Source organism: Lissotriton vulgaris, chromosome 2_1 (assembly GCF_964263255.1).
Source record: "Lissotriton vulgaris chromosome 2_1, aLisVul1.2, whole genome shotgun sequence".
NCBI classification, from domain to species: Eukaryota; Metazoa; Chordata; class Amphibia; order Caudata; family Salamandridae; genus Lissotriton; species Lissotriton vulgaris.
In genome coordinates, this window is record NC_141687.1 from 792,177,818 (window position 1) to 792,203,383 (window position 25,566).

General features: G+C 42.9%; 1 protein-coding gene across 6 annotated transcripts in view; it reads right to left on the bottom strand.

The window, feature by feature from the left end:
• Positions 1 to 25,566, bottom strand: part of GPR155 (G protein-coupled receptor 155) — a 283,844-nt gene that overhangs the window by 20,820 nt on the left and 237,458 nt on the right. For all 6 annotated transcript variants that reach the window (XM_086956156.1, XM_086956160.1, XM_086956159.1 and 3 more), the window contains exon 10: positions 20,018 to 20,225. In XM_086956156.1, the coding sequence (XP_086812282.1) occupies positions 20,018 to 20,225 (208 nt within the window). The remainder of the gene's footprint in view (positions 1 to 20,017; positions 20,226 to 25,566) is intronic.

Below are 25,566 nucleotides of genomic sequence, written 5' to 3' on the forward strand. Positions count from 1 at the left end.
CCATCTTTTTAGTCCCTTCTCCATGTTCGCTCAGCCCTCTTACAATCTTTCCTCATGGATCTCAGGGCGTCGTTATACCAAGGGTTAGAGGGGGAACTGCGCCCCTTAGTCCATTTAGCCGGGATGAGGGCATCAAGCCCCCTCATGATCCAGTCATGGAAGGTGGTGTATGCTGTATCGGGGTCCAAAGTGTCTCCGCCGGGAAACATCCCTATGGAGGTCACTAGGTTTTAAGTTTATGCCAGGGTCTCTTAAAGACCCGATTCAGCCCATCCCTTTTGAATGGCTCCAGAACCTCCACAGTGGCTTTAACCAGGTAGTGATCAGTCCATCCCATAGGTTTGGGCACCTCCGTTTTAATCTCCGGGATGTTGGAAAACAATGGATCCAGTATATGCCCTGCCGAGTGCGTAGCGACCTGAATTAGAGAATTTAATTGTAGGGCCACTAGGTCTGCCAGGAGATTTTTGATGGTAGGGTCGTGAGCCTGATCGAAATGGAGATTCAAATCTCCTAGAATCGTAAAATTAGCCAATCCCACCATAAGCTTGCCTGATTCTTTCTATGAGGTCAGAGGTTAATTCAGTGTACACTTCCTAAACATTGTTTAAGGAATTAAATCTCTTTCCTCTGCTATTCATGGGGGAGGGAAATTGATATTTTTCTCCTAGCATGTTTGGACTTCCAAGTGAATTTTCTGTCTGAAAATGTTTTCGATAGCCTTAGAACTTCAGCAATGGCTTCAGATGACGTTGTGGCTGCCAGACATCATTTGCGAGGATGGAAAGTGGATTTCTCTCAAAAGAACAGTCTGTCTGTTTTAGGTAATTAGTTATTTGGGGAAGAATTAGAGGAAGTTCTGCCAAAATCCTTCAAAAACCAGAAGCATACGCAGCCCGTCAAGTTCAGGCAGAGAGACTTTGACAAGAAAAAGAGGGGTTTTGCCAAATTCAAGGATAAGAGGCTTAATTTTGTTAACAAGTTGAGAGTTCAACCAAAATCGCAGAATTCCAATTCCTCTTGTCAACCTACTAGTTCCAAGGGCCATCCCTCTCAATGCTCCTGACTATTCAGGGTATCCGGATGGGGGGTGTCTTTTCTGATTTTCAGGCCTACTACGTTTCTAGAGTGTCCGACAAGTGGGTCCTGCAGATAATCTCAGTGGGATACAGCATTACCCTTTCTCCTATTCCTGTGCTTCCATGATTCCTTAGTGCTCCTCTTCAAGTGAACAGTACAAAGAGGCTAGCCTTGCTGGACAGTGTGAGCCTATTCAAGAAAAAGGCAATAATTCAGGTTCCAATGAGTCTGAGGGGTCTGGGTTGGTACTCTTGAGTTTTCTCAGTGCAGAATCCATCAGGAGAATACAAAATAATAGGCTTGAAGAACAGATTCATTCCTATGATTCATTTCAAAATGTGTTCCCTTCAGCAAAACATTCTACTTACTTCTCAGGGAGACTACCTGACAAACGTTTATTTACAGGATGCCTATTTGCATGTTCCTTTGGCACCTGCAAGTCAACAGTTTCTCAGATTCCTTGTGGGGAAAGAACATTGGCAGTTTTATATCATTACTGGGACAAAGATGGCTCCAAGAGTTTTTATAAAAATTTTAATTGAGTGATGGTTCTCTTTCACAACAGGGGACTAAGCAGTTATCCTTATCGCGATGATCTGCTGATTCAGTCCCATTCTTATGCCATAAGAATGCTACATACAAAGGAGGTGTGCAGAGAATTGGAGAACTTTGGGTTTCTGATAAACAGGAGCAAGTCAGTTCCGGTACCTTCACAGGACATGTAGTAAGTACATTGGAGCCAATTTCAGGACAGACGTGGGGAAGGTCTTTCTTTTGGTTGCATGGAGAATGATGTTACGTACTCATCTGAATCGCCTCCTGAGACGGCAGTTGGCTTTGCTGAGGGAATGGCTTAGAGTCCAAGGGGACATAGTAACTATCTTGTTGTTTCTGTGTCCTAGTCTCCCACTACATTCCTCCATAGAGTAGATTAGGTTGAATTTTTCTCTTCTTTTTCAGGCTGCAACAGTGTTTACCATCCCGTGGGCTCGCTTTCTCCTGGGTCAGGTAGTTCTTCACATCCTCCAACATTGGTCCCCAGCTTCAGAGGACTACCAGATGCTCATTCCAGTAACCTCTGTAGTCCAAGCTCATCTGAGTTGGTGGATGGGTTTGGCTGCTCTTGATCAAGGAATTCCCTTTGCTCTCTCAGACCCTCTGATACTTACTACTGATGCCAACAGAAGGGGGTGGGGAGCAGGATTTAACTGCTCAGGGACTTTGGTCTGCTTGGGAGTCCAATCACTCATCAAACTGGCAAGAGTTGATGGCAGGTTGGACAAACTAATTGCAAAGACCAATACCAACAGTCAATTTGGGATGAGATGTCATTCCTGGAGACCAGTTAGCCTTACATATAATGTCTTGGATAGATGTGAATCGGCTTTCTATAAGAGCAGTGGATATCCAGATTGTCAAAACTCTTAGGCGGACGGACTGAGTCGTATATTTCCCAGTTCACAGGTGTTTTATCTCAGTCCCCTGTAGTTTCAGAATCTATGTAGAAGGTGGGGTTTCCTGTCATAGATCTGCTTGCAGATCTCTCAAATGCACAAGTTCCTCCGTTCTTTTCCTGATGAAGGTGCAATCAGTCTTTTGGAATACAGATCTTTCTCTAACCGTGGCCAGGAGTTCTCCTTTATGCCTTCACTCTGTTTCCACTCATCTGTAAAGTCCTACTGAGAGTTCAAAGATCATTCTTGTGGTTCCACTTGGCCAATGAAAACATGATTTCCCCTTGTGCAATCCATGGCAAAAGACAGAGAAATGATTCTCCTCTTGTCCGATATTCCGATCACTCATCCAGTCTTAAAACCTTTGCCCCTGGGCTGCCTTCGTTTATCGGCCTGGAGATTGAAAGGGAGGATTTTCTTCTAAGGAAGGGTCTTTCCGCAACTGTCTCCTTTTTTTCAGGCTTCTAGGAGAGAGTCTACTTGAAAATCATACAATTACCACTGGACTCTTTTGATAATGGAGTGTAATGTACAGACCCGGTCTCCTGTTTACGCCCACAGTTGAGCAAAATGTTTGTCCCATGAGACAGATTGAGAGGAACACCCCCAAGTATATGAAGCCATTAGGGACCAACAACACCTCCTGAGCCCATTCACCCAGCTGATCTCGCCCGTGCAGGGGCCACAATAGGATTTCCCCCAATTCATGTAGAGGCCTGGATTTTCCCCAAAGATCTGCATGATTCTAAGCAGCCGCGGGCCAGTTTGGTCGGGCCGCGTTAGGAAGAACAGTACGTCGTCCGCATAGAGCGCTATGCGGTCGATACTTTCTGTGACTGACAAGGGAAACACCCCTTTGGCATAACGATCAGCTGCGGCAACTGGGGCAGCCGTCTGGATTTCGGGGTTGGGAGGCCATTGGAATCCCCACAGTGGGAGCTGTCATGCACGGGCAGATTATGAAGTCCTTTTAGGAACTCCAGGCTAAATTCTCTAAGCTCCACAATTTTATAGATACCTCCAAATCTGACATGCCCTTTCCCCGTACTTGACACAACAAGAAGTTATACCTGCATTCAACCCTATAGAAGCTAAAGTCTTTATGGGGGACCTGGGGGATCAAAAATGACACAATATGTATCTCCCACTTCTAAACAATACCCCCACTACATTAAATAAAACTCAGAAGGCTTGGCAGCTGGACTTAGGCCCTTTAGATGAGGACGATTAGGTAGATGCACTGGAGTCTGCGCGTAGTGCGTCGATTGCGCCCCACCTGCGACTTATTCTGTTCAAGTTTTTGCATCAGGTATACTTTACCAGACACAGGTTGTGGCGCGCTAGGCTGAATGCTTCCCTTCGCTGTCTGTGATGGGAGCCGTGGAGGGTACCTTCCTACATACAGTATGGCCCTATTGTGGTTCTGGAAGGGGGTGACTACATGTTTGATGGATCCTAAACGTACTACTTCTGGTATTCACAGAAGGCATTTTATAGTAGTAAAGTTAGGATTTCTAACTTTACTACTATTAAACTGAGACAAAATCCCAACTTTACGACTTTCAGATTCTCAAAAGGGATTTAGTAGTAGTAACGTTAGGAAGGGATTTAGTAGTATTAAAGTTAGGAAGCCATGATGTTGTGCGGCCCTATTAAGGAGCTCAATATACCCAATGGTATCATCTGGAGGCAAAGGCTTGGATGGATGTAAGTCAGGGTAAATATTTGGTTGAGGGAATTTATAATGATCCCATGGATCAGTATCCTGTGGTGCATAGTCATCTATACCCCCATCACCTGTATCCTGTGGGTCAGGTGATGGTGGTGTAGGGGAATGTGTAGGTGTAATAAGTAATTCTTCATGAATGGGAGAAGGTGAAATATAAGGAGAAGAAGGGTTAGTGGCCATATTTTTCTTCTTTACAGGAATGTGGTAGTCTGCTGGTAAGCCAATTTTTCTCTTTTCAGGAAGTTTGGCATGAGAATGTTCAGTTTTGGGATGAATCACGATTTCCTTCGGTTTCAGATCCGAAGATGTATTTTCGGTCCGAGGCTCTTTCGCTGCCGTACTTTCTGTAGATGCTGGTTTTAGCGGCGAAAGTTTTGGCTCTGAAGTTTTCGGCTCCGGTTTCGGCAAGGTTTATGCAACGGTGGCACGGAAACCAGGTGTTTCGCTATCAACGCCGGAGGTTTTGGGTCGGCACCGGCGTGGGGATGGGTAGAGCCCGAGCCGTAATGCTGCTGTTTATGTTTCAGCGCTGAGCCCGAAGGCGGGTTGCTTGAAACCTTTTCTCGGTGCCGACCTTGGCCCGAAAGCAGAGGAGGGACCGGAGCCTTTTTCTTATAAAGGAGATGGTTTGTGAACAAAGTCTCTTTACTCACGATCCGTTGTCCCAGTGTCAGGTCTTCGGCATCAGAGTCAGCGTTGATACGGAGACATGCGCCTCCTCCATTCCGGCTTCCTGCATTTGCGATCTTCATGTTCAGACTCTTCTCCGAGGAGGTCCGGTGCACAGCCGCTTTGTTGGGACTTTGTGTGACGTCGAGCCCGATGATCACGGAGGGTTTTCTTCGACCGAAATGACTGACACGCGTCGCAGTCTTTCTCGTCGTGTTCCAGGGATAGGCATAGGTTGCACACTTCATGCAAGTCGGTGCACGGAAACTTAGCGCGACACCCTGAACATAACTTGAAAGGAGTCCGTTCCTGGCACTCGTAGGCCCAACGGCCTTCCATGAATGTTGCGATCGAAGGATTTAAGAGCAAAAGATACGCAGAGATTGGGAAACGTGATCGATAAACAATACGGACAAGGGTAGTGGACTGCACGCCGAATGGGGCCTAAAGAAACGGTGCCGAACCGGAGCACAAAAATTCACATCCTAACCTGATGGCAGAAAAAAACAATCTAACAATGGAGGCGATGCCCATGGGCACTATCACCGAATGGAGGAGTCACCTACCTCGTGACTGGAAAGACTTCAAATAAAAACAAAGTGCAAACATCCGGACCCAACACACAATGGCGATCTATGCAAAAGCATATGATCTACAGCTCATATGCCTAGGACAAGAGATTATTCATCATCTGCTTATTCAATTCAAAAGTCCTTGTATTAACCTGCAATGCAGAAATGGATAATGAGTCATGCTCAGAATGCACTAGCTAACCCAATGTATACATGAACAGCATTTGGGGGTTGCCACGGGTAGCAACTGCTATACCTGGCAGTAGCCTTACAACCCCTAGAAACTCTGATCTCAAAGGGGGCAAAGGAGCAGCAGAGGAATGGGGATATTTTGCTTCAAAAATGATCTAGACTGCTCTATGGTTGTGTTCCTCTTGACAATGTAACACCTGCAACTGTTACACTATGGCCTGATTATCCGATGTGCAGCCCGGGAATACAGCTGTTAGGCATCCCATGCCCCACACATCCTCAAACAGCCCTGGAGCTTTTAAACTTGGTGTGCGATATCCCATAATTGACTGCACAGAAGTTGGAGTTGAGTCTTGAGACCACGCTTCTTGTTGTGCTATGCAACTGCCATACATTTTTGCAGAGTCACAGTAAGTACTACGAGATCCTATTTTATACTCACAGCAGTGAATGTTTAGTTTACTGCGGCACTGCATTTTTAAAGCACCCTATTTCAGGCATTTTGTTAACTATTCATTTAAATTTTGGTGAGAGAGAAATTTGAGTTTTTACAGACCAGCAGAATTTGGGTGGGGCTGCAAATCAGGTTTGATGTGCATGTACTGAATAGTAGGGATGTGGTACTACAGCCACTCATTCAAGTGACACACATCAGGGGATAGCCTGAAGTATTTTGGTACATTCTCTGCATAACAGTTTGGATCAGACATAATCATTCAATCATAACCTACATAGTACATTAAAGATCATGGAAGATTACAAAAAAATGAGACTGGTCATAAATCTGAGCCAATAATCCAAGATCACTTTTGACTATCTATTAGAAATCTCATTGTTCTGAGACACACACGCCAAGCTACAGAACTTCAAATAATGATTGGATTGAGTCATCATTAGACACTGTCCTCCACAAAAAATGGATTTGTATTAAGGTAGGAGTCAATCTAACTGTCTGGTATTCCCCCAAGCTTCGTGTGCTTAAGCAACCCTGCAAAAGACTTGAGAGAAAATGGAGAAAGGATTTCTCAGCAGGTAACAAAGCTAATTACAGGGAGGCCATAAAAGTGTATAAAGAATAATTAAAACTGCTCAGGTCCTTTACTACGAAGAGAGAATCAAATCGGCCTCCAATTCTCATCACAAAATATTTTGCATTGTAAGTTCTCTTCTTAAACCCCCCCTCCCTACTTATTGTATTGGACGATACCCTATCCTGTTGTAATAGAATGGCATAGTTCTTCTTCAACATGATACAAGACATATATACATCCTTTCATCAGGCTATAGTTCAACAAAACGTACCTTTTATGGATAACACATGCATCTGTAGTCAGTACGAGCACTTGAATCCCAACCTTGCATGGGTCATCTTGGCAACACATTGTTCCACTCAAAATCTTGGTGTGCCTTCAATAATTGTCTCAAATTGTACGTTTTTTCAGCGAAATTTCTCAAATAATTTAGAATAGAATTCGAAAAGACCTGATAATGATCTTACTTCTTCCTTGCATGTGGAAGCAGGTGTTTTTCTTATTCACCACTTCAACTTGGTGACCAGTAGCGTACATACATGTGGCCAGGCCCTTACCGTGTCAGGGGCTTCAGATACCTGGAGCCTCGATTCTTGGCATTTTGGAGTATCTACGTGCTCCTCTACGCTTGCACGGTATCCTGGTGAAGAACTTTTAGCTTTGTGGTAATTGCATTGCAGCACTGTTACAATCGAGATTTGGTTAATTTTCAGGGGAGAGAAAGCAACAGTTTATTACAGAGCATGAGCTCAGATGCGAGACGCAGGCGGATCCATCAGCAACCTAGCAACCACTGCAGAATGACCCTACAACCACGAACCTAAAGCGAGACTTAATAGATACGTCAGCGACCAAGCACCTACTGGAGAGCGACCTAGCAACCTCTTCCTGTTGCTTGCATACCTGTACAACGTAATGCTTGACATCACAACCTATGGCCATTTTGATAGAGCAGCAGGAGGAATCCCTACACTGTACGGAGACAGCAGTGATATTCACTCAGGTATTGCAGCGTGGTAACCGGCTTCACAATAACTGTGACGTGCACACCTACCTACACGTATCACAGCACATCAGTATTGCAGCATGGGAATCGATCTCACAATAACAGTGAGGCGCACACCTGCCGCTACAATGGCATCTAACCTTAAAGTTAAGGAGAGTGCATTTGTGTGTAAGATTTTCAATGTGAGTGCGAGTCAATGGAAAAAGAGTGATGGGGTGAAGCACATAGTTAAATGGCCCTCTAAGGCTAACATGTTCAGTTGTTTTTGGTGCTGTAACAAACAACACTAGAATCCAACCAATCACTTTGACAACAATACCACCCACATCATGAAAAAAGCCTCTGAAGTGGCCATTCCCCCAATGTTAGGGGCACGGATACGGTGGAGTAGTGAACAAGTATGCCAGTGTTTTTTTACCTTCAGTTAGGTGTCCTACTACTCTCTCTAGACATTTGCCAATTGGCTAATCTCTGTGAGATACATAAATAAGCCTCCAGTAATCCCACGTGCCGTGAACTGGCTTCAATTGATGCACAGTTTTCAGCAATTGAAAAAGTAGCCTTTGAAAGTAACTGTTCCCACCACATTCCTTAATAAAGATTCTATTACCATTACTGCTCCAGCAAATGTGAGCATAAAAAGAACTATTATTGTTGCAACACCTGAACATCGAAACTCATGTCTGTCTGTAGTAGGCACACACATAATTATTATAATGCGCTTTCAAAATCCCAAGTGACCCACCACCACCAATCTCCCAGAAACAACGATTGTTGTAATCACACATCAAGTTTTCGTGACTGGGCAAATATGGCATGAGCTGAATCAAGCATAGAAACACAGTTTTGCACCCTTCCTGTGGGAATAGAGGCTCCCTAATTTTCCGATAATCCTCTTTCCTTAGGGGAAAGCTACCTTACTAAAGAACAAAACCATATTTAGGAACCAGCATTCAGACATCCACAATAGTCTGCTTCTGCTGCATCTTCTCTTAAAAAGAGCTTCAGAGTTAGCCAATATAGAATTTCTAGTGTGCATGGGCGTTACAGTGCGTCAGTAGGGTACTATGAACTTTCCAGAGAGAGACAGTAGTTGCAGAATCTTAGAGCAGATTACTAGACAACTACAAATTCATTTTGTGAGAGGCCTATATTTGATCTTAGCAGATTGCACAAGTGAAGTAACATTAAAAATAAGTGTTTACGACATCACATCTAGTTGTCCACACAGTGGTAATCTCCAACAGACCAGCAAGTATAACCACCCACTTTAGTAACCCAAGTTTAAAATACAGTATGATAGTGCCAAGATCCCGCACCTCACCCATGTAATACAGAGCATGTTTGCCTCACTTCGTGCCATAGCAGCAACAATGTGGGAAGTATATGATTTTTAAAAAGCAACCACAACGGAGTACATAACTTAACTGAATTACACAGTTATTCCCTGAGAGATTTTGTCAGGCCTAACGTGCCACAATTTATTTAGATGGGAAGGTGGAAGAAGGCCCATAAAAAAGGCAAAACTTACATATTTCGATTTGCTAAGTTTCAATTCCGCATGTTATGCTTTATTAGCAAGTTAAAAAGTCAGACTAGAAGGTATTCACCATATATGGTAAATGCTCCTGTGATGAAGTAGGAAACCATACAGGTTAGGTTAAGTTAAGTTGCTTTATTAAGATCAAAGGAATATAAGATCCCATCCACAGGAGACATTGGCATCAACTGTCTCTTGGACTCAGCAAAGGATTACCTCATACACATTCTGGAGTGTGCATGTGCACTTAACATTCTACTAACCACAATACATTGAAGAGAAGGATACCACAGCTCCACCTGGGGTAATGGTATTTCCCACATGTGGTAAATAGTTCAACCTAGTCCGTCTAGCTGGTAACGAGGGCCAAATTGTTGAAATGTGGTGCTCAGCTTCCATGTCAGCATTGCTGGAGTTCCTAAAAAGGCCTGGGCTATACACTGACAAAATGTTAACATGCAGACTCAGGAGCGCTAAAGTTACCTCCCTTTCAGGCAGACTGGATTGGCTGTGTGATACTGTAGAGTCAGGAGAGAGTAGTTTACCCGTTTACCAGTTTACCCGTTTCTCTTGCTTTTGAATTTGTCCTCCAGATTGTTGTGTAATCGGGGATGTTTGGGATACCTCCTCTACAAATCAAATTACTCTGAAAAGTTAGACCTACTGTACACTTTGGTAAACACGTATTCAACAACGTTATGCATGTCTCTCATAGTAGTAGATTCATGTATTCAATTATGATGTACATTATTTCTACATGACACCAAATCAAGGTCATCACCCCGAGTTAAACTAATTTAAAGGCGTTCTCAAGTTCTTAAAACATTACATTACATGTTTTGTATCTGTCAAAGTCTGAGCAACACAAATGTAATGTTTGACTGTATTCAGTCTAGCGCCTGGTTTATCCACCTAGCCTATCCAGCCAGGTCTGGACTTTGCAAAATTAGGCAGGTACCAACTGTATTAATATCTAACTTCAAGTCATAGAACGTCAATTTAATATAATTATCAGGGCTGCAAACCACTTATTTTACAGATTAACCATATCCACTCTTCATGTTGGTGTCACCAGTGGGTCAGCTCTTACAGGTTTTAACCCCTTCGATGCTCATGGCGGAACGGTTCCGTCATGAGCATCGGTTGAGCTGTGCTCATGACGGAACCGTTCCGTCATGACCACACCCATTAACATTGGGGCTCAGCACCGATGATAAATCTGGGCAGCAGCCAAGGTGTTAATATATAAGTGTTGTTGAAATTTGTGATCTTGACCCATCTCTACATAGAATTAGCAATCAAATGATGCATGAGTCATCACTATAGACTTCATTGGCAGAGGTACCCTACCTTAAAATCCCCTGTCATAAGGGTCCGGGGTTGGGCATCCCTGTAATATCCAGAAATAATCTCCTACTCGGAGATTAGGTTTCATCATGATTCCTGGAACCTGAAGCGTTAAAACACATAGCTAGCTTCTCGCCAGATTTATTCACTACATTAGGGTCAATAATGGCTATCAAAAGCAAGCAATGTCATTGTAGAGGATTGAACGTGGTAAGACTGACTTTGGGAGCCCCTGTCTCGCCTCAATCTTGCATATCAGAATACCCTTGTAAACCAATACTGTAAGCCAATACTGCAGTAGGTCTGGGATTGTTATTGGCATCACACTCCGAATCATCCTCAGTGGGCCGATAGCTTGTTGGCTTTTTGTATGCAGCTGGACCATCTAAAGTGCACTGTCTTAGACAAGTAGGCTGCCACTAGAAAACCCTTAAGAGACAAAAATCCAAGGTGATTATATGCCCAACCGCAGACAGCGTGGTGTCCTCCATCAACTCCCAATGATCTTGTGTGCAAACTCATATGCTGATGTCCCCTGAATGCAGAGAGGAGCAATGTGGGCTCCTCATCCTTCTACTGAAGCATTGGTCACAATGGTATGTGAGGATAATTGCTAACAGAACAGAACTCTGTCACAAGACTCTCTGGAAGGCTTGGCCAAGCATGCAATTCCAGGAGTGCCTGGGTAAGAACCAGTGAGCCCAGTTCCTCGAGTATTGACTCCAAAGACCTCCTAAACACTATTACAGCATGCTCGCTGTTTGTCAAAATGAAAATCAGAGGTAACTCTTCTCCAAGTTAGAGGGAACATTGAAGGTTTTCTTTGTATCGTCTCTTCTTGATTCTACCCAAGAGGATCCTAAGATGAGTGAGAGTGGCTACTTGTGGCGAGTATACTTAGCTTTGCCTTTCTAGACTATTGAACTCTGCCTACCTGCTCTCCTAGCACCCTCCTCTGTTCCTTTAAGCTTCACTTGGCCCCTGCTGGTAGTCTCAACATTTTTTTTAAAAGCTTACATGCTTCCACAGAGTATGGATTGGGAAGGAATTTTATATACATCTCAAGAAGGAAAGCTGTCTACCAACTTCATTCTATCAGACAGGCATACCACAAAATAAAATCTGTGAAAGGTTCAATACAAATGGCTGAGAAAAAAATCCACAAAGTTGTAAAAACTGTTCCTGCCTGTGAAAGATCAAAGTCAAAAAGCTGGATAATAACACATATTTCTCTGCGAACAAGGTGAAATGAGCAGAGCCCAGTGATCAGGCATACTTTATCAGAAGCCAGAAAAAGGAAATGATGAAACTGCAAGGCAGGCCATGGTGGCATACCAGAGTTCCCGGCTACCTCAAAAGCGCTGGGCCTATTTTCAGCTGTTGGTAGATGCTGCATATACGGCCTAATTTTCCTTATTTTCATTACTTTTGTCAATTAAAAACATTCAGGAAATTTTTATCTCTGCCCCTCCACTTTACAGTATTGGCATTTTAAATTTGAGCTTCATTCTTTTTAGCACGATAATGTAAATTAAAGTATGGCAATAAAACCGGAGGGTAACAAATACAATTATTATCTACTGTAAAGGTACATTGGGATCGCACTCCTTGGTGGGCCTAATCAATATCTCATGATGATGAATAACACTCTTTTCACATGTGACCCCTCTGCTTCTGCTAGGTTGTCCTTAAAATCAACTTCACGTATCTTGCATCTGATTATACAATTAATTGGGATTATACAATGTTGATGAATATACAGAATAAGATTTTGTTTTAAGTATTATTTTTGTGCTATAGTGTGAACAATCACCCAAAGTGTGTTTCTTTAAATGTACTTTAAATGGATTGAAAAAGAGTGGAATCAACAATCTTTCATTCCTTTGTAACATAAAGTTATATGATATATTCATTAATCTTAAGGAGTACAATAATAGATATAGAAAAAGATGACATTTGTAAATTCGTTTTTGAGGCTGACAATCATATGCAAGTCTGCAATTTATGACAATGATTCTAAAGTTGGGGTTGAATTAAAAATAGTGTACTGGGTCATTACTCTACACACAAGACCAGTTAAAAATAGCCTTTTCTTCCAGCACAAGCTTCTGCCCAAGAGCCACTTACCAACTGTCACCATTTGTTCTTCTCAATTTTTGTCCCTCACTTTCCAGAAAAAGCCCGGTGCTTAACATTCTATTAATCTTTTCAAAAGCACACACTATATAGTGTGTACTTGTGACAAGTAATAGAAACAGCTTTTCTACCAATCTAAAAAGACCTATTAATTTATTATCTGGTTAAATGCTGTGCTTCAATATTAGGGCATAATAAAGTGCTAATACCCATTCTTAGTTTTTGTTTTCCTGACTTGCCAGGCAACAAATTTTCCTTCAAAGTTAGCATCTTCATTTAACTTCTGTAAGTAAGGTGTTTTCTTCAAACAACTTTCAGACTAATAATAGCGTAGGCGATTTTAGCCTGGGCAAGGGCACTTCTATTCTCCTTTGAATCTACTTTCATAGCTTTGACTTTATCTTTATATATCCTTGGATATCATAAAGGACCAAAGAGAAGCCTTAAAGGCATCCCAAATGATCTCGAGAGAGGCAGTATTTTGATTTTGCTGAAAAAAGGCATCTCTAGATTCTGATCTGAGCCTGACAAATCCAAATATTCGAGACGTAATTTATCAAAAAGCCATCTCCTCTGTTTCTGTGGTCTTTCAAAGCCCCCTATCAGTAGCAAGAGAGTAGTGTCATCCAAAAACCTATTGGGAAATTCAAAAATCTTAACTATCCAAAAAAAGATCATATAAATCTATTATTGGACAATTTCAGACAGTAGAACAAGAGCAGCAGTTAGAATTCTTAAGACTACAATGTATTCCGAAGTTAACTCAGTATGAAAACAATCGGTTGGCACACCCCTGTACAATGCCAGAATTAGAGGCAGTTATCTCTAGCCTTCCTTTGGGAAAAACCACTGGCCCAAAATGTTTCCCCACTGAATTTTTTAAGGCATTTATTTCCAGTAACATGTAGTTATTGGCTAGAACTGATCAATTTTATTGTCATGGGATGACGGGAAGTGAAAACGGAGTCATTGTTTATTTAAAAAAAAGAAAAAGTAACTTTAAGACGCAAGTTCGTATCAAGCTATTTCACATTCAAACTCTGACTCTATCCCGAAAAGGCATTTTTTTGCAAGCACTCTTTGTCTGATTAAATCCCTGGGTTTCTTAAATGTTAATCAAATACCAGCTATGATATACAGGTTAGATGCCAAAAAGGCCTTCGATTTGGTGACAGGGGACACGCTTTTTTATATTTGGCAGGAATTTATTTCCCTGGCCAAGTAATAGGGACTATTTAAAAGCTTTAACGGGGCACTGAGGCTTGATTAATAATCAATTTATTGGACGTCAGCACTTCCACAGTAAGAAGAGGTACAAAGCAGAGCGCCCTCATTCCCCAGTCTTATTCACGCTTCTTATAGTACCCTTAGCTATAGCAATAAGGGGAGATACGATTATTATTGCCCCTGCCACGCAACTCCCTGCATAAAACTCTACGCTGATGATATAATGCTGTTTTTTGAGCCCACTAGAATATGTCAGGATAGAATGGTTGAGACTTTGCATTATATCAAACACTTGGGGAGAACAAGATTACAACAAAAAGCAAAGCAAACATCATGTAACTGCACCTTGATAAATTGTTATCCAGACTTCAGAGCTGCTTAGATATTTTTGGTGTTAAATTGACTAACAACCTAGACAACTTATTTTTTAAACCTTTAAACATCTTTTGGCTCAAATACATGCTCTCTTTTCAAGAAGGAATCCTTTACCTCTTACTCGGTTAGCAAGAGCAGCATTAATAAAGAGGACAGTCTTGCCAATGGTTTCACAGCTGTCCCTATTGTGATAATTGCCTCTTTTTTAAGAAATTGAAGACTAGGCTCTCCTCCTTCATATGAAGAAATTGTAGCCCCAGGTAAGCTTTAGAGAAACTTAATCACTCCGCGGGGTAAGGTGGCCTAGCCTTATCCAACTTTAAGATCTACTATTTTGCTCAATACTCAGCTAGATTTAGCTTTAAGCAATATTCTGGGGGCCAATATGATTCTGAATTAGTGGAAATTATGCTTACCACGTAATATGCGGGACTCCCTACGAACTACAAAATACCCAAATATGGTTAGCTATAAGATTTTACATTTGTTCATGCAAAAGTCAGTACAGTTTTTATGCATACAGTATGTTATTATCACAACTTATTTATAAGATCTTGATTTTAAGAGCTGTGAGGTTATCTCTCAACAAGTGATAAATTGGACAGCGCCGTCGTTTCTAAAATTACAGATTATCCGTTGATCAATGGAAAATGGAGGCTATAGCTGGAGCTGGTAGTATATTGCTCCAATGGTCATATAACATGAGAAATATCTCACACTTAAGAAGATGGATCCCTCAGTTGTTTTAGAGCAGAGAAGGCTTGTGTTGAGCCTTAGTGAAAAAGATGTGTTCAAACAAATTAGCATGGGTAAACAATTTTTTGAGAGGATTAAGCAAACAGACTCTGTTAAAAATATCTTCTAGGTAGCTACAATGGAAAAATACATTTTTAATAGCACCGGCTTGGGAGGAACAAACCAAGGTACATTTTTCAGTCTAGCTGGGTGCTTATTTTCGCACAATGCCATCCTATGTAAAATGGCTGATACATTACACTCCAGCTTGCTTTAATGGGTTCAATCCAGGACTTTCCAACTCATATTTCAGATATCAAGCTCCAGATCATGGTAACTTCTTGCTTATAGTGGGGCTATGCCCCAGATTGAATATATTCTGAGATTTGATCTTTGAGTATCTAGAAAGCATATTGGGTAAGCAAACTGAACAATACTTAATCACTCAATCAATCAATCAATATAGCTTTATTCGATTTTGATTCAAAAAATCATAAAAGCGTACAGTTTAAAACAATTATAAGAAAAAGCATACATACAATAATACATAATATCTACAAGTTAAAAACTTTTGCCCAGCCCGTGGGAGTAAGTATCTTGGTTATAACGTACTATACACAGGTTAAAATTTGATCAACTAATAATTAATAGGGGTTCCAGTACTTAGAACTATAGAGCAATGATTCCTGACGGGTATGAGTAGGAAAACTTCTGCCACTCAATTCATGAAGTCCTCTGCCCATTAACATGTTGCACCCTGCCTTTAGACTAGATGTGGGGGACCACGACATTCTGGGGTAAAAAGTTTGCAAATCCCAGACGGAGATTGGGCTGTTTCCCACTTGGGGTGCACAGGTACGCAGGTATGGGACAATGTGTCTCTGCCTAAATCTAACAAGAACTAAGTCACCAACGATATCTTTTTGGAGGGAACCCAGCCAGCCCACCCTTCTAACACTCATTATTGTACCCACAAGGTTGGGTGGCAGGGGTCTATTGTTGGTCAGCCAAAATTTGACCTTGTTCAGCAAGTCGTGTTGTCTCTCGGTTTTCCCTGGAGGAAGTACTGGTACTCCCGCGAGGACACACACACAAAAGGAGCTGCCTCCGGGGGGGAGTTGGATGGAAGTAACTTTGTTATAGTGTGCAGCGAGTTGCGAGAGAGTAGGTATAGGGGAGGTTCTGCGAAGTATTGGGGCTGGTACATTGGAGACTATTGGTTGGGTTAAGACCCTTTTGTCTTGCGTGGTTGGCTTTGGGTCTTTCGAAGTAGAAGATGGGTCGGAACATTTGGGTGTTACAGTACTTTTGTTAGCTAGCAAGGTGGACTTGATAGTTTCTTCCAGTCCCGTCAGCCTGTCCCCTAGTGTGTTTATTTTATCTAACAGTGGTGTTATGATAGAGCTGACCAGTTGTTCAATAAGGGATAATAGATCCAGCTGTATAGGAGATGTTAGGACAACTAATTTCTCGGCAGTCTCAGGGATCATGGAGGGGTTGCTGGCAGGAAGTGTAGGGCTTAAGCACAATTTTTGAGGTTTAGGTTGGTTCCCCATGTTATTAACCCCATTACATTTCCTTATAGCGGATGAGGAATCTGGAATAGCGAGCCTTTGGATGTTTTCAATGTTATCTTTATTAGATGAGGGGAGGGGTTGCAAAGAGCTGTCAGTGTCAGGTGATACACAGAAGCTTTCAACAGGAAGCGGTGAATCCACTAAAACGTGTGTGGTTTTGCAAAGGAAGTTTAGGTCATCTAACCACGAGGACGCTTGGTCTACTGTTTATGAGGTCAATTGCTTAGACCATCTATCCTGTGTGGGCTGGGGAGGTAAGCATTTATCGACTTCTCTCGCAGTGGGCATTGTTGTATTATCCCCCTTGTAAGTCATATTGTGGTTTAAGTCCTAGGACAAAGGCAAAGTGGATAATACGCCAAACAGAAGCAAGTGTTCTTTACCTCCTCTTAACATGAAATCATGAAATCAAGGGGGATGGCCCCGTCCCGTCCTCCTCGGGTCTCAGAGGGCTTAGCCCGGCGTCTCGCTCGCGCCCCGCGAGGCGAAGCTCACATCAAATATATGCGTCTCCTGGCGCGGTTAGAATGGGTCACAGGTGCCGTGGGTGCCGCAAGGGTTGCTGGGACTTGTAGTCCCCGCCTGCACTCCCCACTGCAGCCTCCCCAGCAGGATTGCTATAGCTGGCGGGCCGGCGGGAGGCAGCAGAACGGCTCCGGCGGTGTGGTGCTGCCTCTATGGTCGCAGCAGCACTTGAGGCAGAAGAAAGGGAAGCTATCAGCAGGACCCTCACAGGATCGACGTTGGTCCCCTCAATCACTCTATTATTGCAATTCAATCCTAAACAAAATATATCAGGTAGCTATCAAAGGCTTGTTCATATATCTCTATGTCAGTAGCACGTTCATTGATACTTCAAAAAGGGTGGACCGGTTTGACGTCAAAACATTTAGAAAGTTTATGTAAAATGTTTAAAGTTCGCAAACAAGAACTGCGTGCAAAGAAAAATGGCAGATAATCTGAAATATTAGCGGCTCTAGGAAGCTTATTTGCAGAGACAAAAAGCAGTAATGCAGTAATGGTGTTTAGCATGCAATTTATATATGGTTAGATTACACATGCTTAGATTTTGAGTGAGAATGAATAATTTAATGCATTTGTTTAATGTAATGCTAAGGTCTTCCATAACAAGATGTCCAGGATGTTATTTGCTATTATAACGAATTACGTCGTGGAAATATCTCATGACTTTTTTGAAGTTATATATTGTTGTTATGAATTTTTTCCACTCTATACCCCCGGACATTACTATAGCAAAAACCAGCTTTCCTTGATGCTATAATACTGCTTTATAATGGTTTTCATAAGACTTAATTAAAGTGAATTGAACTAATATAACTTATTTTCATTAAGTAAAGACAGAAAAATCTCACATCTAGGCTACTAGACCCCACTGAGGTATAACTAACCAAGTTGTTTTCCACTAAACTTTGACAAATGACAGCAGACAAAAAAGAGAGATGAAGTTGTCTATGATATTACTTGGCCCACCTAAGATGGTATTTCCCAGGGTGGAAAGCTCCACTTTGAAGGCTACCCATCTCCAATTTTATTTTCTATCTGTCACTGCAAATGTATTACTCAGATCATCAGCCCTGGAGTAGAGGAGTCATGGGAAAGTGATGCACAACACAGCCTCATCTATTTCTGTCATCTCTTAAAAGTACTTGATGTCCTAGCTGTAGCGGTAGGTCATTGCTGTTTTTCCCCATGCTTATCTCCGCTGACTAAAATACTGCACTATCGCTGAGCATCGATTAGGCTTGCCAGAACACACCGTAAGGATTTCTCCACTTTAATAGAACAAAACGTCTTTCTTTTTTTAACCTGATTTTAAAAGTGCACCATAATCTGTTGTAAGTGCTGAATTCACTTACCAACCTCGTTAATGCCGGTTCTAAGCCCTGTTCCACCGTGGCTCGTGCCGTTTGTTGTGGAGGGCTGGACGAACCAGAAGCACTCCAGCTTACTTCCGGGTCAAAGGAGGCAGCCTCTTGCCTGCTTGCCAATTCCCTGCTGCATTCCCATAAAAGCAGGAAGCAGCAGCAGATGCGCAGCGCTGCGCGCGCCGCCGGCACACCGAACGCACGCCAAAGGCAAGCCCGACGGCGCCCGTCCACCACAGGGCCAGAACCCCTGGCTGCAACATCCCAAAAGCAGAGACAAGACTGATATATACTAACACCTTTCTTCGGAGTTTCGATAAACCATATGCAAAGCTGATTTGCATATGGTTGGGCCCAAACTGAGGTGACATGGTGGGCGAAAAACGATGGATTGGGATGCGGCCCAAGCAATTGCAGTGGTTGAGATTAATTCATACATTCCATCCATTACCTTGCTGTTGTTCCCCGTATGGAATGGACCCAGCACTCTAGTGATACATATTATAATAGAGGTTGTACACAGGTCTCAAGATAGACATATATATATTGATGGTGTGCTTCTTCCGGCCCCCTCCGCCCGTGATAATTGGAGATGTGTGCCGACTAAGCACACCATACGTAATTTTTCAATATCCAACCAAGCGGTTTGTTTTGTTGAATATTGAAAAAAAAAAAATATATATATATATATATATATATATATATATATATATATATATATATATATCGAGAACAGAAACCGTTTGGCAAGGTAAACTCGGGAACCACAGCGCCAATCCACACACCCAATACATTGTTGGAATCCTCAGGGTGTGTAGATGGACATAGGCGACATAAAATAAAAATAAAACCTAAATTAAAAAAATGTAAATTTAAAAACAAAGTAGTCCCCTAAATCTAGCGCCGGCCGCAACGTAGTGCTGACCGCGACCTAGACGTGCGTGATGACGACAGGCGGGGAGGAGCGGTGACGAGTCGCGAGGAGTGGCGAGGAGTGGCGGTGAAGTCCGGAGCGCGGGGAGAAGCAGTGGCTCAGGTAAGGCAAAGGCGAGGCGGTCTGGGCAATGTCGGGGCGGGCGGGGGCGGCGAGGCGGGCGGGAGGCGGTCTGGGCAATGTCGGGGCGGGCGGGAGTGCACAGAAGCCTAAAATGCTGCCCCCAGCCCCCTTCTGCCCCGGGCAACGCCGGGGCGGGCTTCTAGTATATATATATATATATATATATATATATATATATATATATATACACACACACACACACACACACCTACAAATACATAGCTGAAGACAGCTGACCTAACCAGCAAATGGTTGAAGGGACCTGAAACAAAACCCCTTTTCTATCTAGTTTCTTAAAACAAAAGATCTTGGCTACACCTGTCCAAAAAATATCAATACATTTGTATGAATGAAAATCAGGAAAACAATGGCCCATCTGTACATGCAAACTTTAGATTAGTTACCTCTTTCTGTTAAGAGTGGCGCGGTGCTTGGTGATGTTTGGGTGTCCTGGTTAATCTCCCTCTCTGGCTCCTCGCTTTGAATGCTACCATTGTGCGAGGATTGATCTAGTGCTTGGTAATTGCCATCCTGTGTATTTCGACTCATACACATCAATGAAATGCTGGACAGTAGTATACTAGCAAATAGTATCACTGCAGTGCAGATAACCTAGAAAGGAAAGTGATGTACGTGGAATATAAATGTAGTGAAACACAGTAGGAAACATAACTAGCAGCATGAACATTTAGGATACATTTCTCATGTGTCTCTCAAACCTGAGGTGGGTGATACCAAGACCAAGGGACAGTGTTAAATGCGTTTATTAATTTCCTTGCATAGTTCACATACTCACATTATTTATACATGTTCATCAATAAAATGTATGACTCATAGGTACAAACAAGCATGTGAAGTGCTCTATTATCTTGTAAAGTCTAAGGGTTAGTGTGTTTCTCTAAAATGCTTAGGCACGCTACTGCATAATGTTGCTGCATTAACAGAAACTTTCTTATAACGCCTCCTTTAAGGTGTGGAAGTGGAATGCTCAAAGGGTATTTACTAGCCGATCGAAGTGTTCTTATTGGCACACATGTTTTGAGTTTGTTTACTGGCTAGTTATTCTGTGCAGGCAATCTTAACTTAACATTTATTCTGTGTTAAAAAACAACATGTAAATGGAAAGCACAAATGTACATACTGGTTCATGTTTACGCAGTCTTACATTTTGAATCTTGTGCAAAAGCTAAATTCGATATGCCCCTAAACCAGCAAAGAGAGCATTGCCATATTTGCAAACCGAATTTTTCACAAAGTAATTTTTTGTGTTTGAAAGGAAGGAATTTGTTCTGCAACAGTCAACAGTCCAGACCTCTTCCAGCAACCCACATGATAACGGTCCAGGCTTCCAAAGGTCTGTGTTCCTAGAGCTGCTCAGTGACAATATACCTTAAGATTTTAGCTTCCAGATGTAACCCTGCAATAGCACTATTCATTTCGTTGAAGATAGGTTCAGCAACTCCATGAAAGGTGTGGCAAAAACTCCAGCATAGACTTCTGCTACAAAGAGTGTTTTTTTCTCTTTCGTAGGTCTATAGCTTACAGCAGAGCGTCTTGTTCATTCATTTTTTGTAACATTAACTGAGAGATTTCGCACTTAATTCGCGAAGGGCCACCGCACTCGTGTTGGAGACCCCTTAGTCATGGGGTGAAGTGGGGGGTTGCCGCAATGAGAAATCTCTGAGTGTGGAGACTCCCCACAACTTCACGGCCTCTGCCACGACTGCGGAGGCCCTTTGTGAATCAGGCCCTAAATGTTAAGGGCTGAGCATGTTCTGAATGCTTTTTAAATTGTATTGAACTGAGAGCCCATCGCCTCAACCTATTTTTTTTTTTAATAAACTTTTTATTTTTTCCATCATGTCAATAATTTGAGTCAGCTTCATACATAATATGTCTGTATAACTCCTTATTCCAACAATACACAGTTCTGCAAGTAGTACATATACATTTTTCTGCCAATTATTCACAGTTTTTGTGAAGTCCCATCCCTCTACCCACCACCCCTCACCCGATCCTGAGTCATCACTGTCATTATCCGGCAGTGGATCACAAATACCTCCCCTGTATTCATTCCATGGCCTCATCCTATTTTTAAAGAAAAAAACCCTATTTGTTATATTGATTGATTTAAAATAGTGTCTAGTTAATTAAAACCATTAACATTTTAAATGTAAGCAATGAAAACTCTTAATATAAGGAGGATGTATAAAAAAAAACAACAACATATGAAATTTCAATAAATAATAAACATAAAAAAAGGTTGAGGTTGTTAGCGCTATACAAATCACATTCAAGAAGTAATAACATCACAGTCATATGAGCAGAGTTTGAAAAACAATGGCTGAAAGGTATTAATCGGGTCCTTGAAGCTTCTGGTCAGCTTGTTCAAAAAGTCAAACGAACCTGGTACAGTGATGAAGCGAAAAAGGATGCCACCGTACAACATATGATGAGAGGTCTCATTAACCCACGCATTGACACAAAAATAATGCAGCTTTTTGAATTTCTGAAAGGAACCAAGGCGCCTTCAATAGCCAACTGTCTTTGACAGACTGTCTACACACTGTGCAATACCACACGCTTTGTGCCTGACTCTATTGTTAACTAACAAGTACCCTTTATGGTGCCTAAGTTCTTATAACACCAGAAAACTCCCTACATCCTTCACTGCACCCCAACTCTTCCACACACTCCTCTGAGTCTTCCTCGCCCACCCGTATCCAACATAACTACACCTTTTAGCATACAGCTTCTTTTTGTGCAGTGGCACTGTGCCCAACAGAAGCCCTTCACTGACACACCACTGAATTGTTTCACCCATTTACATAGTCCTCTCCCGACCCTTGAGCTTGCCCACGCATTTCAAAAGGTGCACCTTCCTTTGGAGGCCCAGATGGAGTGGCGCCACAACACTACTCACTCACACGTCTACCTTTAATCTCAAAACATGGCTGTTGTACTGTTGGACTTTTATAAAGCTCTTACTTAAACACAAAGATAGCCCTCAAACATTCTCCTTCTGCAAGACCCCAAACCATTTCTCTCTTTTTCTTTTCCAATCTGATGAGACATTGGCAAAGCCAACAGGTCTTGCTGTTTGGAGCTATTGGCTGGGCTGAGCAAAAGCTACCCCACTCCACTCCAATACAATCCACAGAAACGACAAACTCCACTTTACCCCAATATACCCCACTCCACTCTACTACACTCCAATCTACACTCCTCCACTCCATTGTACTCTACTCCACTCAATCTACCCCACTCCACTCAACCCAAATCTACACCAGTCCAATTTACCCCACTCCACCCCAATCCACTCAATTCTACCACCATCTACCCCTCCATTCCAATCTACCCCACTCCACTCTACGTTATGTTATGTTATTTTATTCTGAGTCTTTATAGCGCTCAGCTACTCCGAAGAGTGTCCCGGCGCTAAAAACCCGAAGCGGTACAGAGCAGGCGAGAGAGGACAGAGTTACTGAATAAAAAGCCACGATTTCAGGTCTTTCCTGAAGGCTAAAAGATTAACACTCTTCCTCAGAGACAGAGACAATGGGGTTCCACAATTGTGGCGCCAGGCGTTTGAAAGAGCGGCCTCCAATACGGGCTCGTCTGATTGCGGGAACAAAGGCCAAGGCCAGGGAGGAAGACCTGAGCGACCTAGATGGCTGATAGAATTCCAGTCGGTTTTCTGATGTATTTGGCACCAGATCCATGATGTGCCTTGAAGGCCAGAGTGAGCGCTTTAAAAACAATGAGTTTCCGAACTGGAAGCCAATGAAGTGTCTTTAAAAGGTCTTCAGCGCTGGATCTCCGATGAAGACCAAAAATGGCCCGCGCAGCAGAGTTTTGGACAATTTGCAGACCTGATAAAAGAAATTCGGGGAGGCCGAGATAAAGCACATTGGCGTAATCCAGGCGAGAACCTATCAGCGCCTGCACAGTGCTTCTTCTGTGGGCTAGAGATAATAATGGAAGGAATTTCCTAAGCATTTTTAGGAGACCGAAACATTTGCCCACTAGGCCAAGGATCTGTGGTTTCAAGGTAAGACCATTGTCTACCTTCACCCCAAGATTCTTGGCTGCCGACGAAGCGGCAGAGGGTGGAAACATGGACGCTGGCCACCAAGACTTCCATCTCAGGTCAGAAGGGCACCCAAAGAAAAGCACCTCGGATTTATCAGAATTGCACTTGAGGCAGTTGAGCTGAAACCAGTCCAAAACCGCCCCAAAACAGTTTCTGATGCTCTCTCCATTGAAGTCGGAGTTCTTATCACAGGAGAAGTGGAGCTGGGTGTCGTCTGCATACGAAACGATCTGGGCACCGTGGGACTCCGCCAGTGCCGCCAAAGGGGCCAAGTAGATGTTAAAAAGAGTAGGGCTCAAAATTGAGCCCTGGGGAACTCCAACCTCAATTGACGGCACTACAGCAGAGAAAGGGGGGGCCCAGACCGTTTGTCGGAGGTCAGCAAGAAAGGACTCAAACCAGCTGTACACCGTCCCCCGCAGACCAATCTCTCGAAGTCTCAGAAGGAGACGGCTGTGGGGGACGGTGTCAAAAGCCGCCGAGAGATCAAGCATCACCAGCATTGCCTTCCCCATAGAGTCCAGAATCTCCTTAATTCCCTCCCTTAATTCCAACAGTGCGGTTTCCGTGCTCATATTAGCCCGGAAACCCGACTGGGTGTGGTGCAAGATGTTGTTCGTCTCCAAAAAATTAGCAAGGGACGAATGGGCGTGCTTCTCCGCAACCTTAGCAAAAGCTGGGAGAAGAGAGATGGGTCTATAGTTGGCGTGGGCCAAGGGGTCGAGATTTGGCTTTTTCAGAAGTGGGAGAATAAGGGCCTGTTTCCAGGCCTGAGGGACCACTCCAGTGCTAAGAGATAAATTAAGCACAGGATTAATTAGAGGGTTGATTACTTGCGCGGTTTTTGCAAAAAATTTAGCCGGACAGGGATCCAACGGGGAACCTGACTTTAGTTTAATGAGTCTACCCCACTCCACTCCACTCTATTCCATATCACTCCACTCCAATCTACCAAACCCACCCCAATCTAGCCAATTTCTATCTACCCCACTCAGATCTGTCCCAGTCCTCTCCAACCTACCCCACTCCACTCCAATGTACCCCACTTTACTCCAATCCAATCTACCTTACTCCACTCCAAGCTACCCCACTCCGACAAAACCTACTCCAACCCACCCCATGCAACTCCAATCTAACTCCAGTCTAATCTGCTCCAATCTACCACAATTTACCCCACTTCACTTCTCTACCCCACTCCACTTCATCTCACTTAACTCCAATCTCCCCCACTCCTCCCCACTCCAATCAACAACAATCTACCCCACTCCAACACAATCTGCCCCATTTCACCCCACCCTACCCAATGCCATGCTGAACAGCAACCACGCAGGTGTAAAACACAGATAAAACACATTGGCAAAGCCAACAGCTCTTGCATAGGCATGACCTATTTGCTTTGCCAATGCTTGTAATCTAATATTATTTTTAGCCATGCTGCTATACAGCATGCTACATATCATTGCCAAAGTCGGCAATGCTCATGCTGTACAGCATGAACAAAGGAAATTACAAAGCCAATAATCTCAGAGGCAAGACCTATTGGCTTTGGCTAAGTTTGGTTTTGTATGCCACGATTGCATACAAACTCCGGCGCAAATCTGGGAGTGGGGGGTATGGGGCAACCGTCCTGTTTGAATTTCATGGCAGTCCCAGTCCTGCCGGGTCAATGAGCAGTTCAGGTATGAGCCATTCTGATCAGAAAAGTCCCAATACATGCTCTTACATCAAATGATTTAAGGGCCCTTTTGTTAGCACATTTCTGATTGGTTGTTGGCACTGAATGGTTCTGCAAAAGACAATTCAAAGTCTTTTTTTGTTTTGACCAAAACATAGGTTTGTTTTTATTCTCTTGCCTCAAAG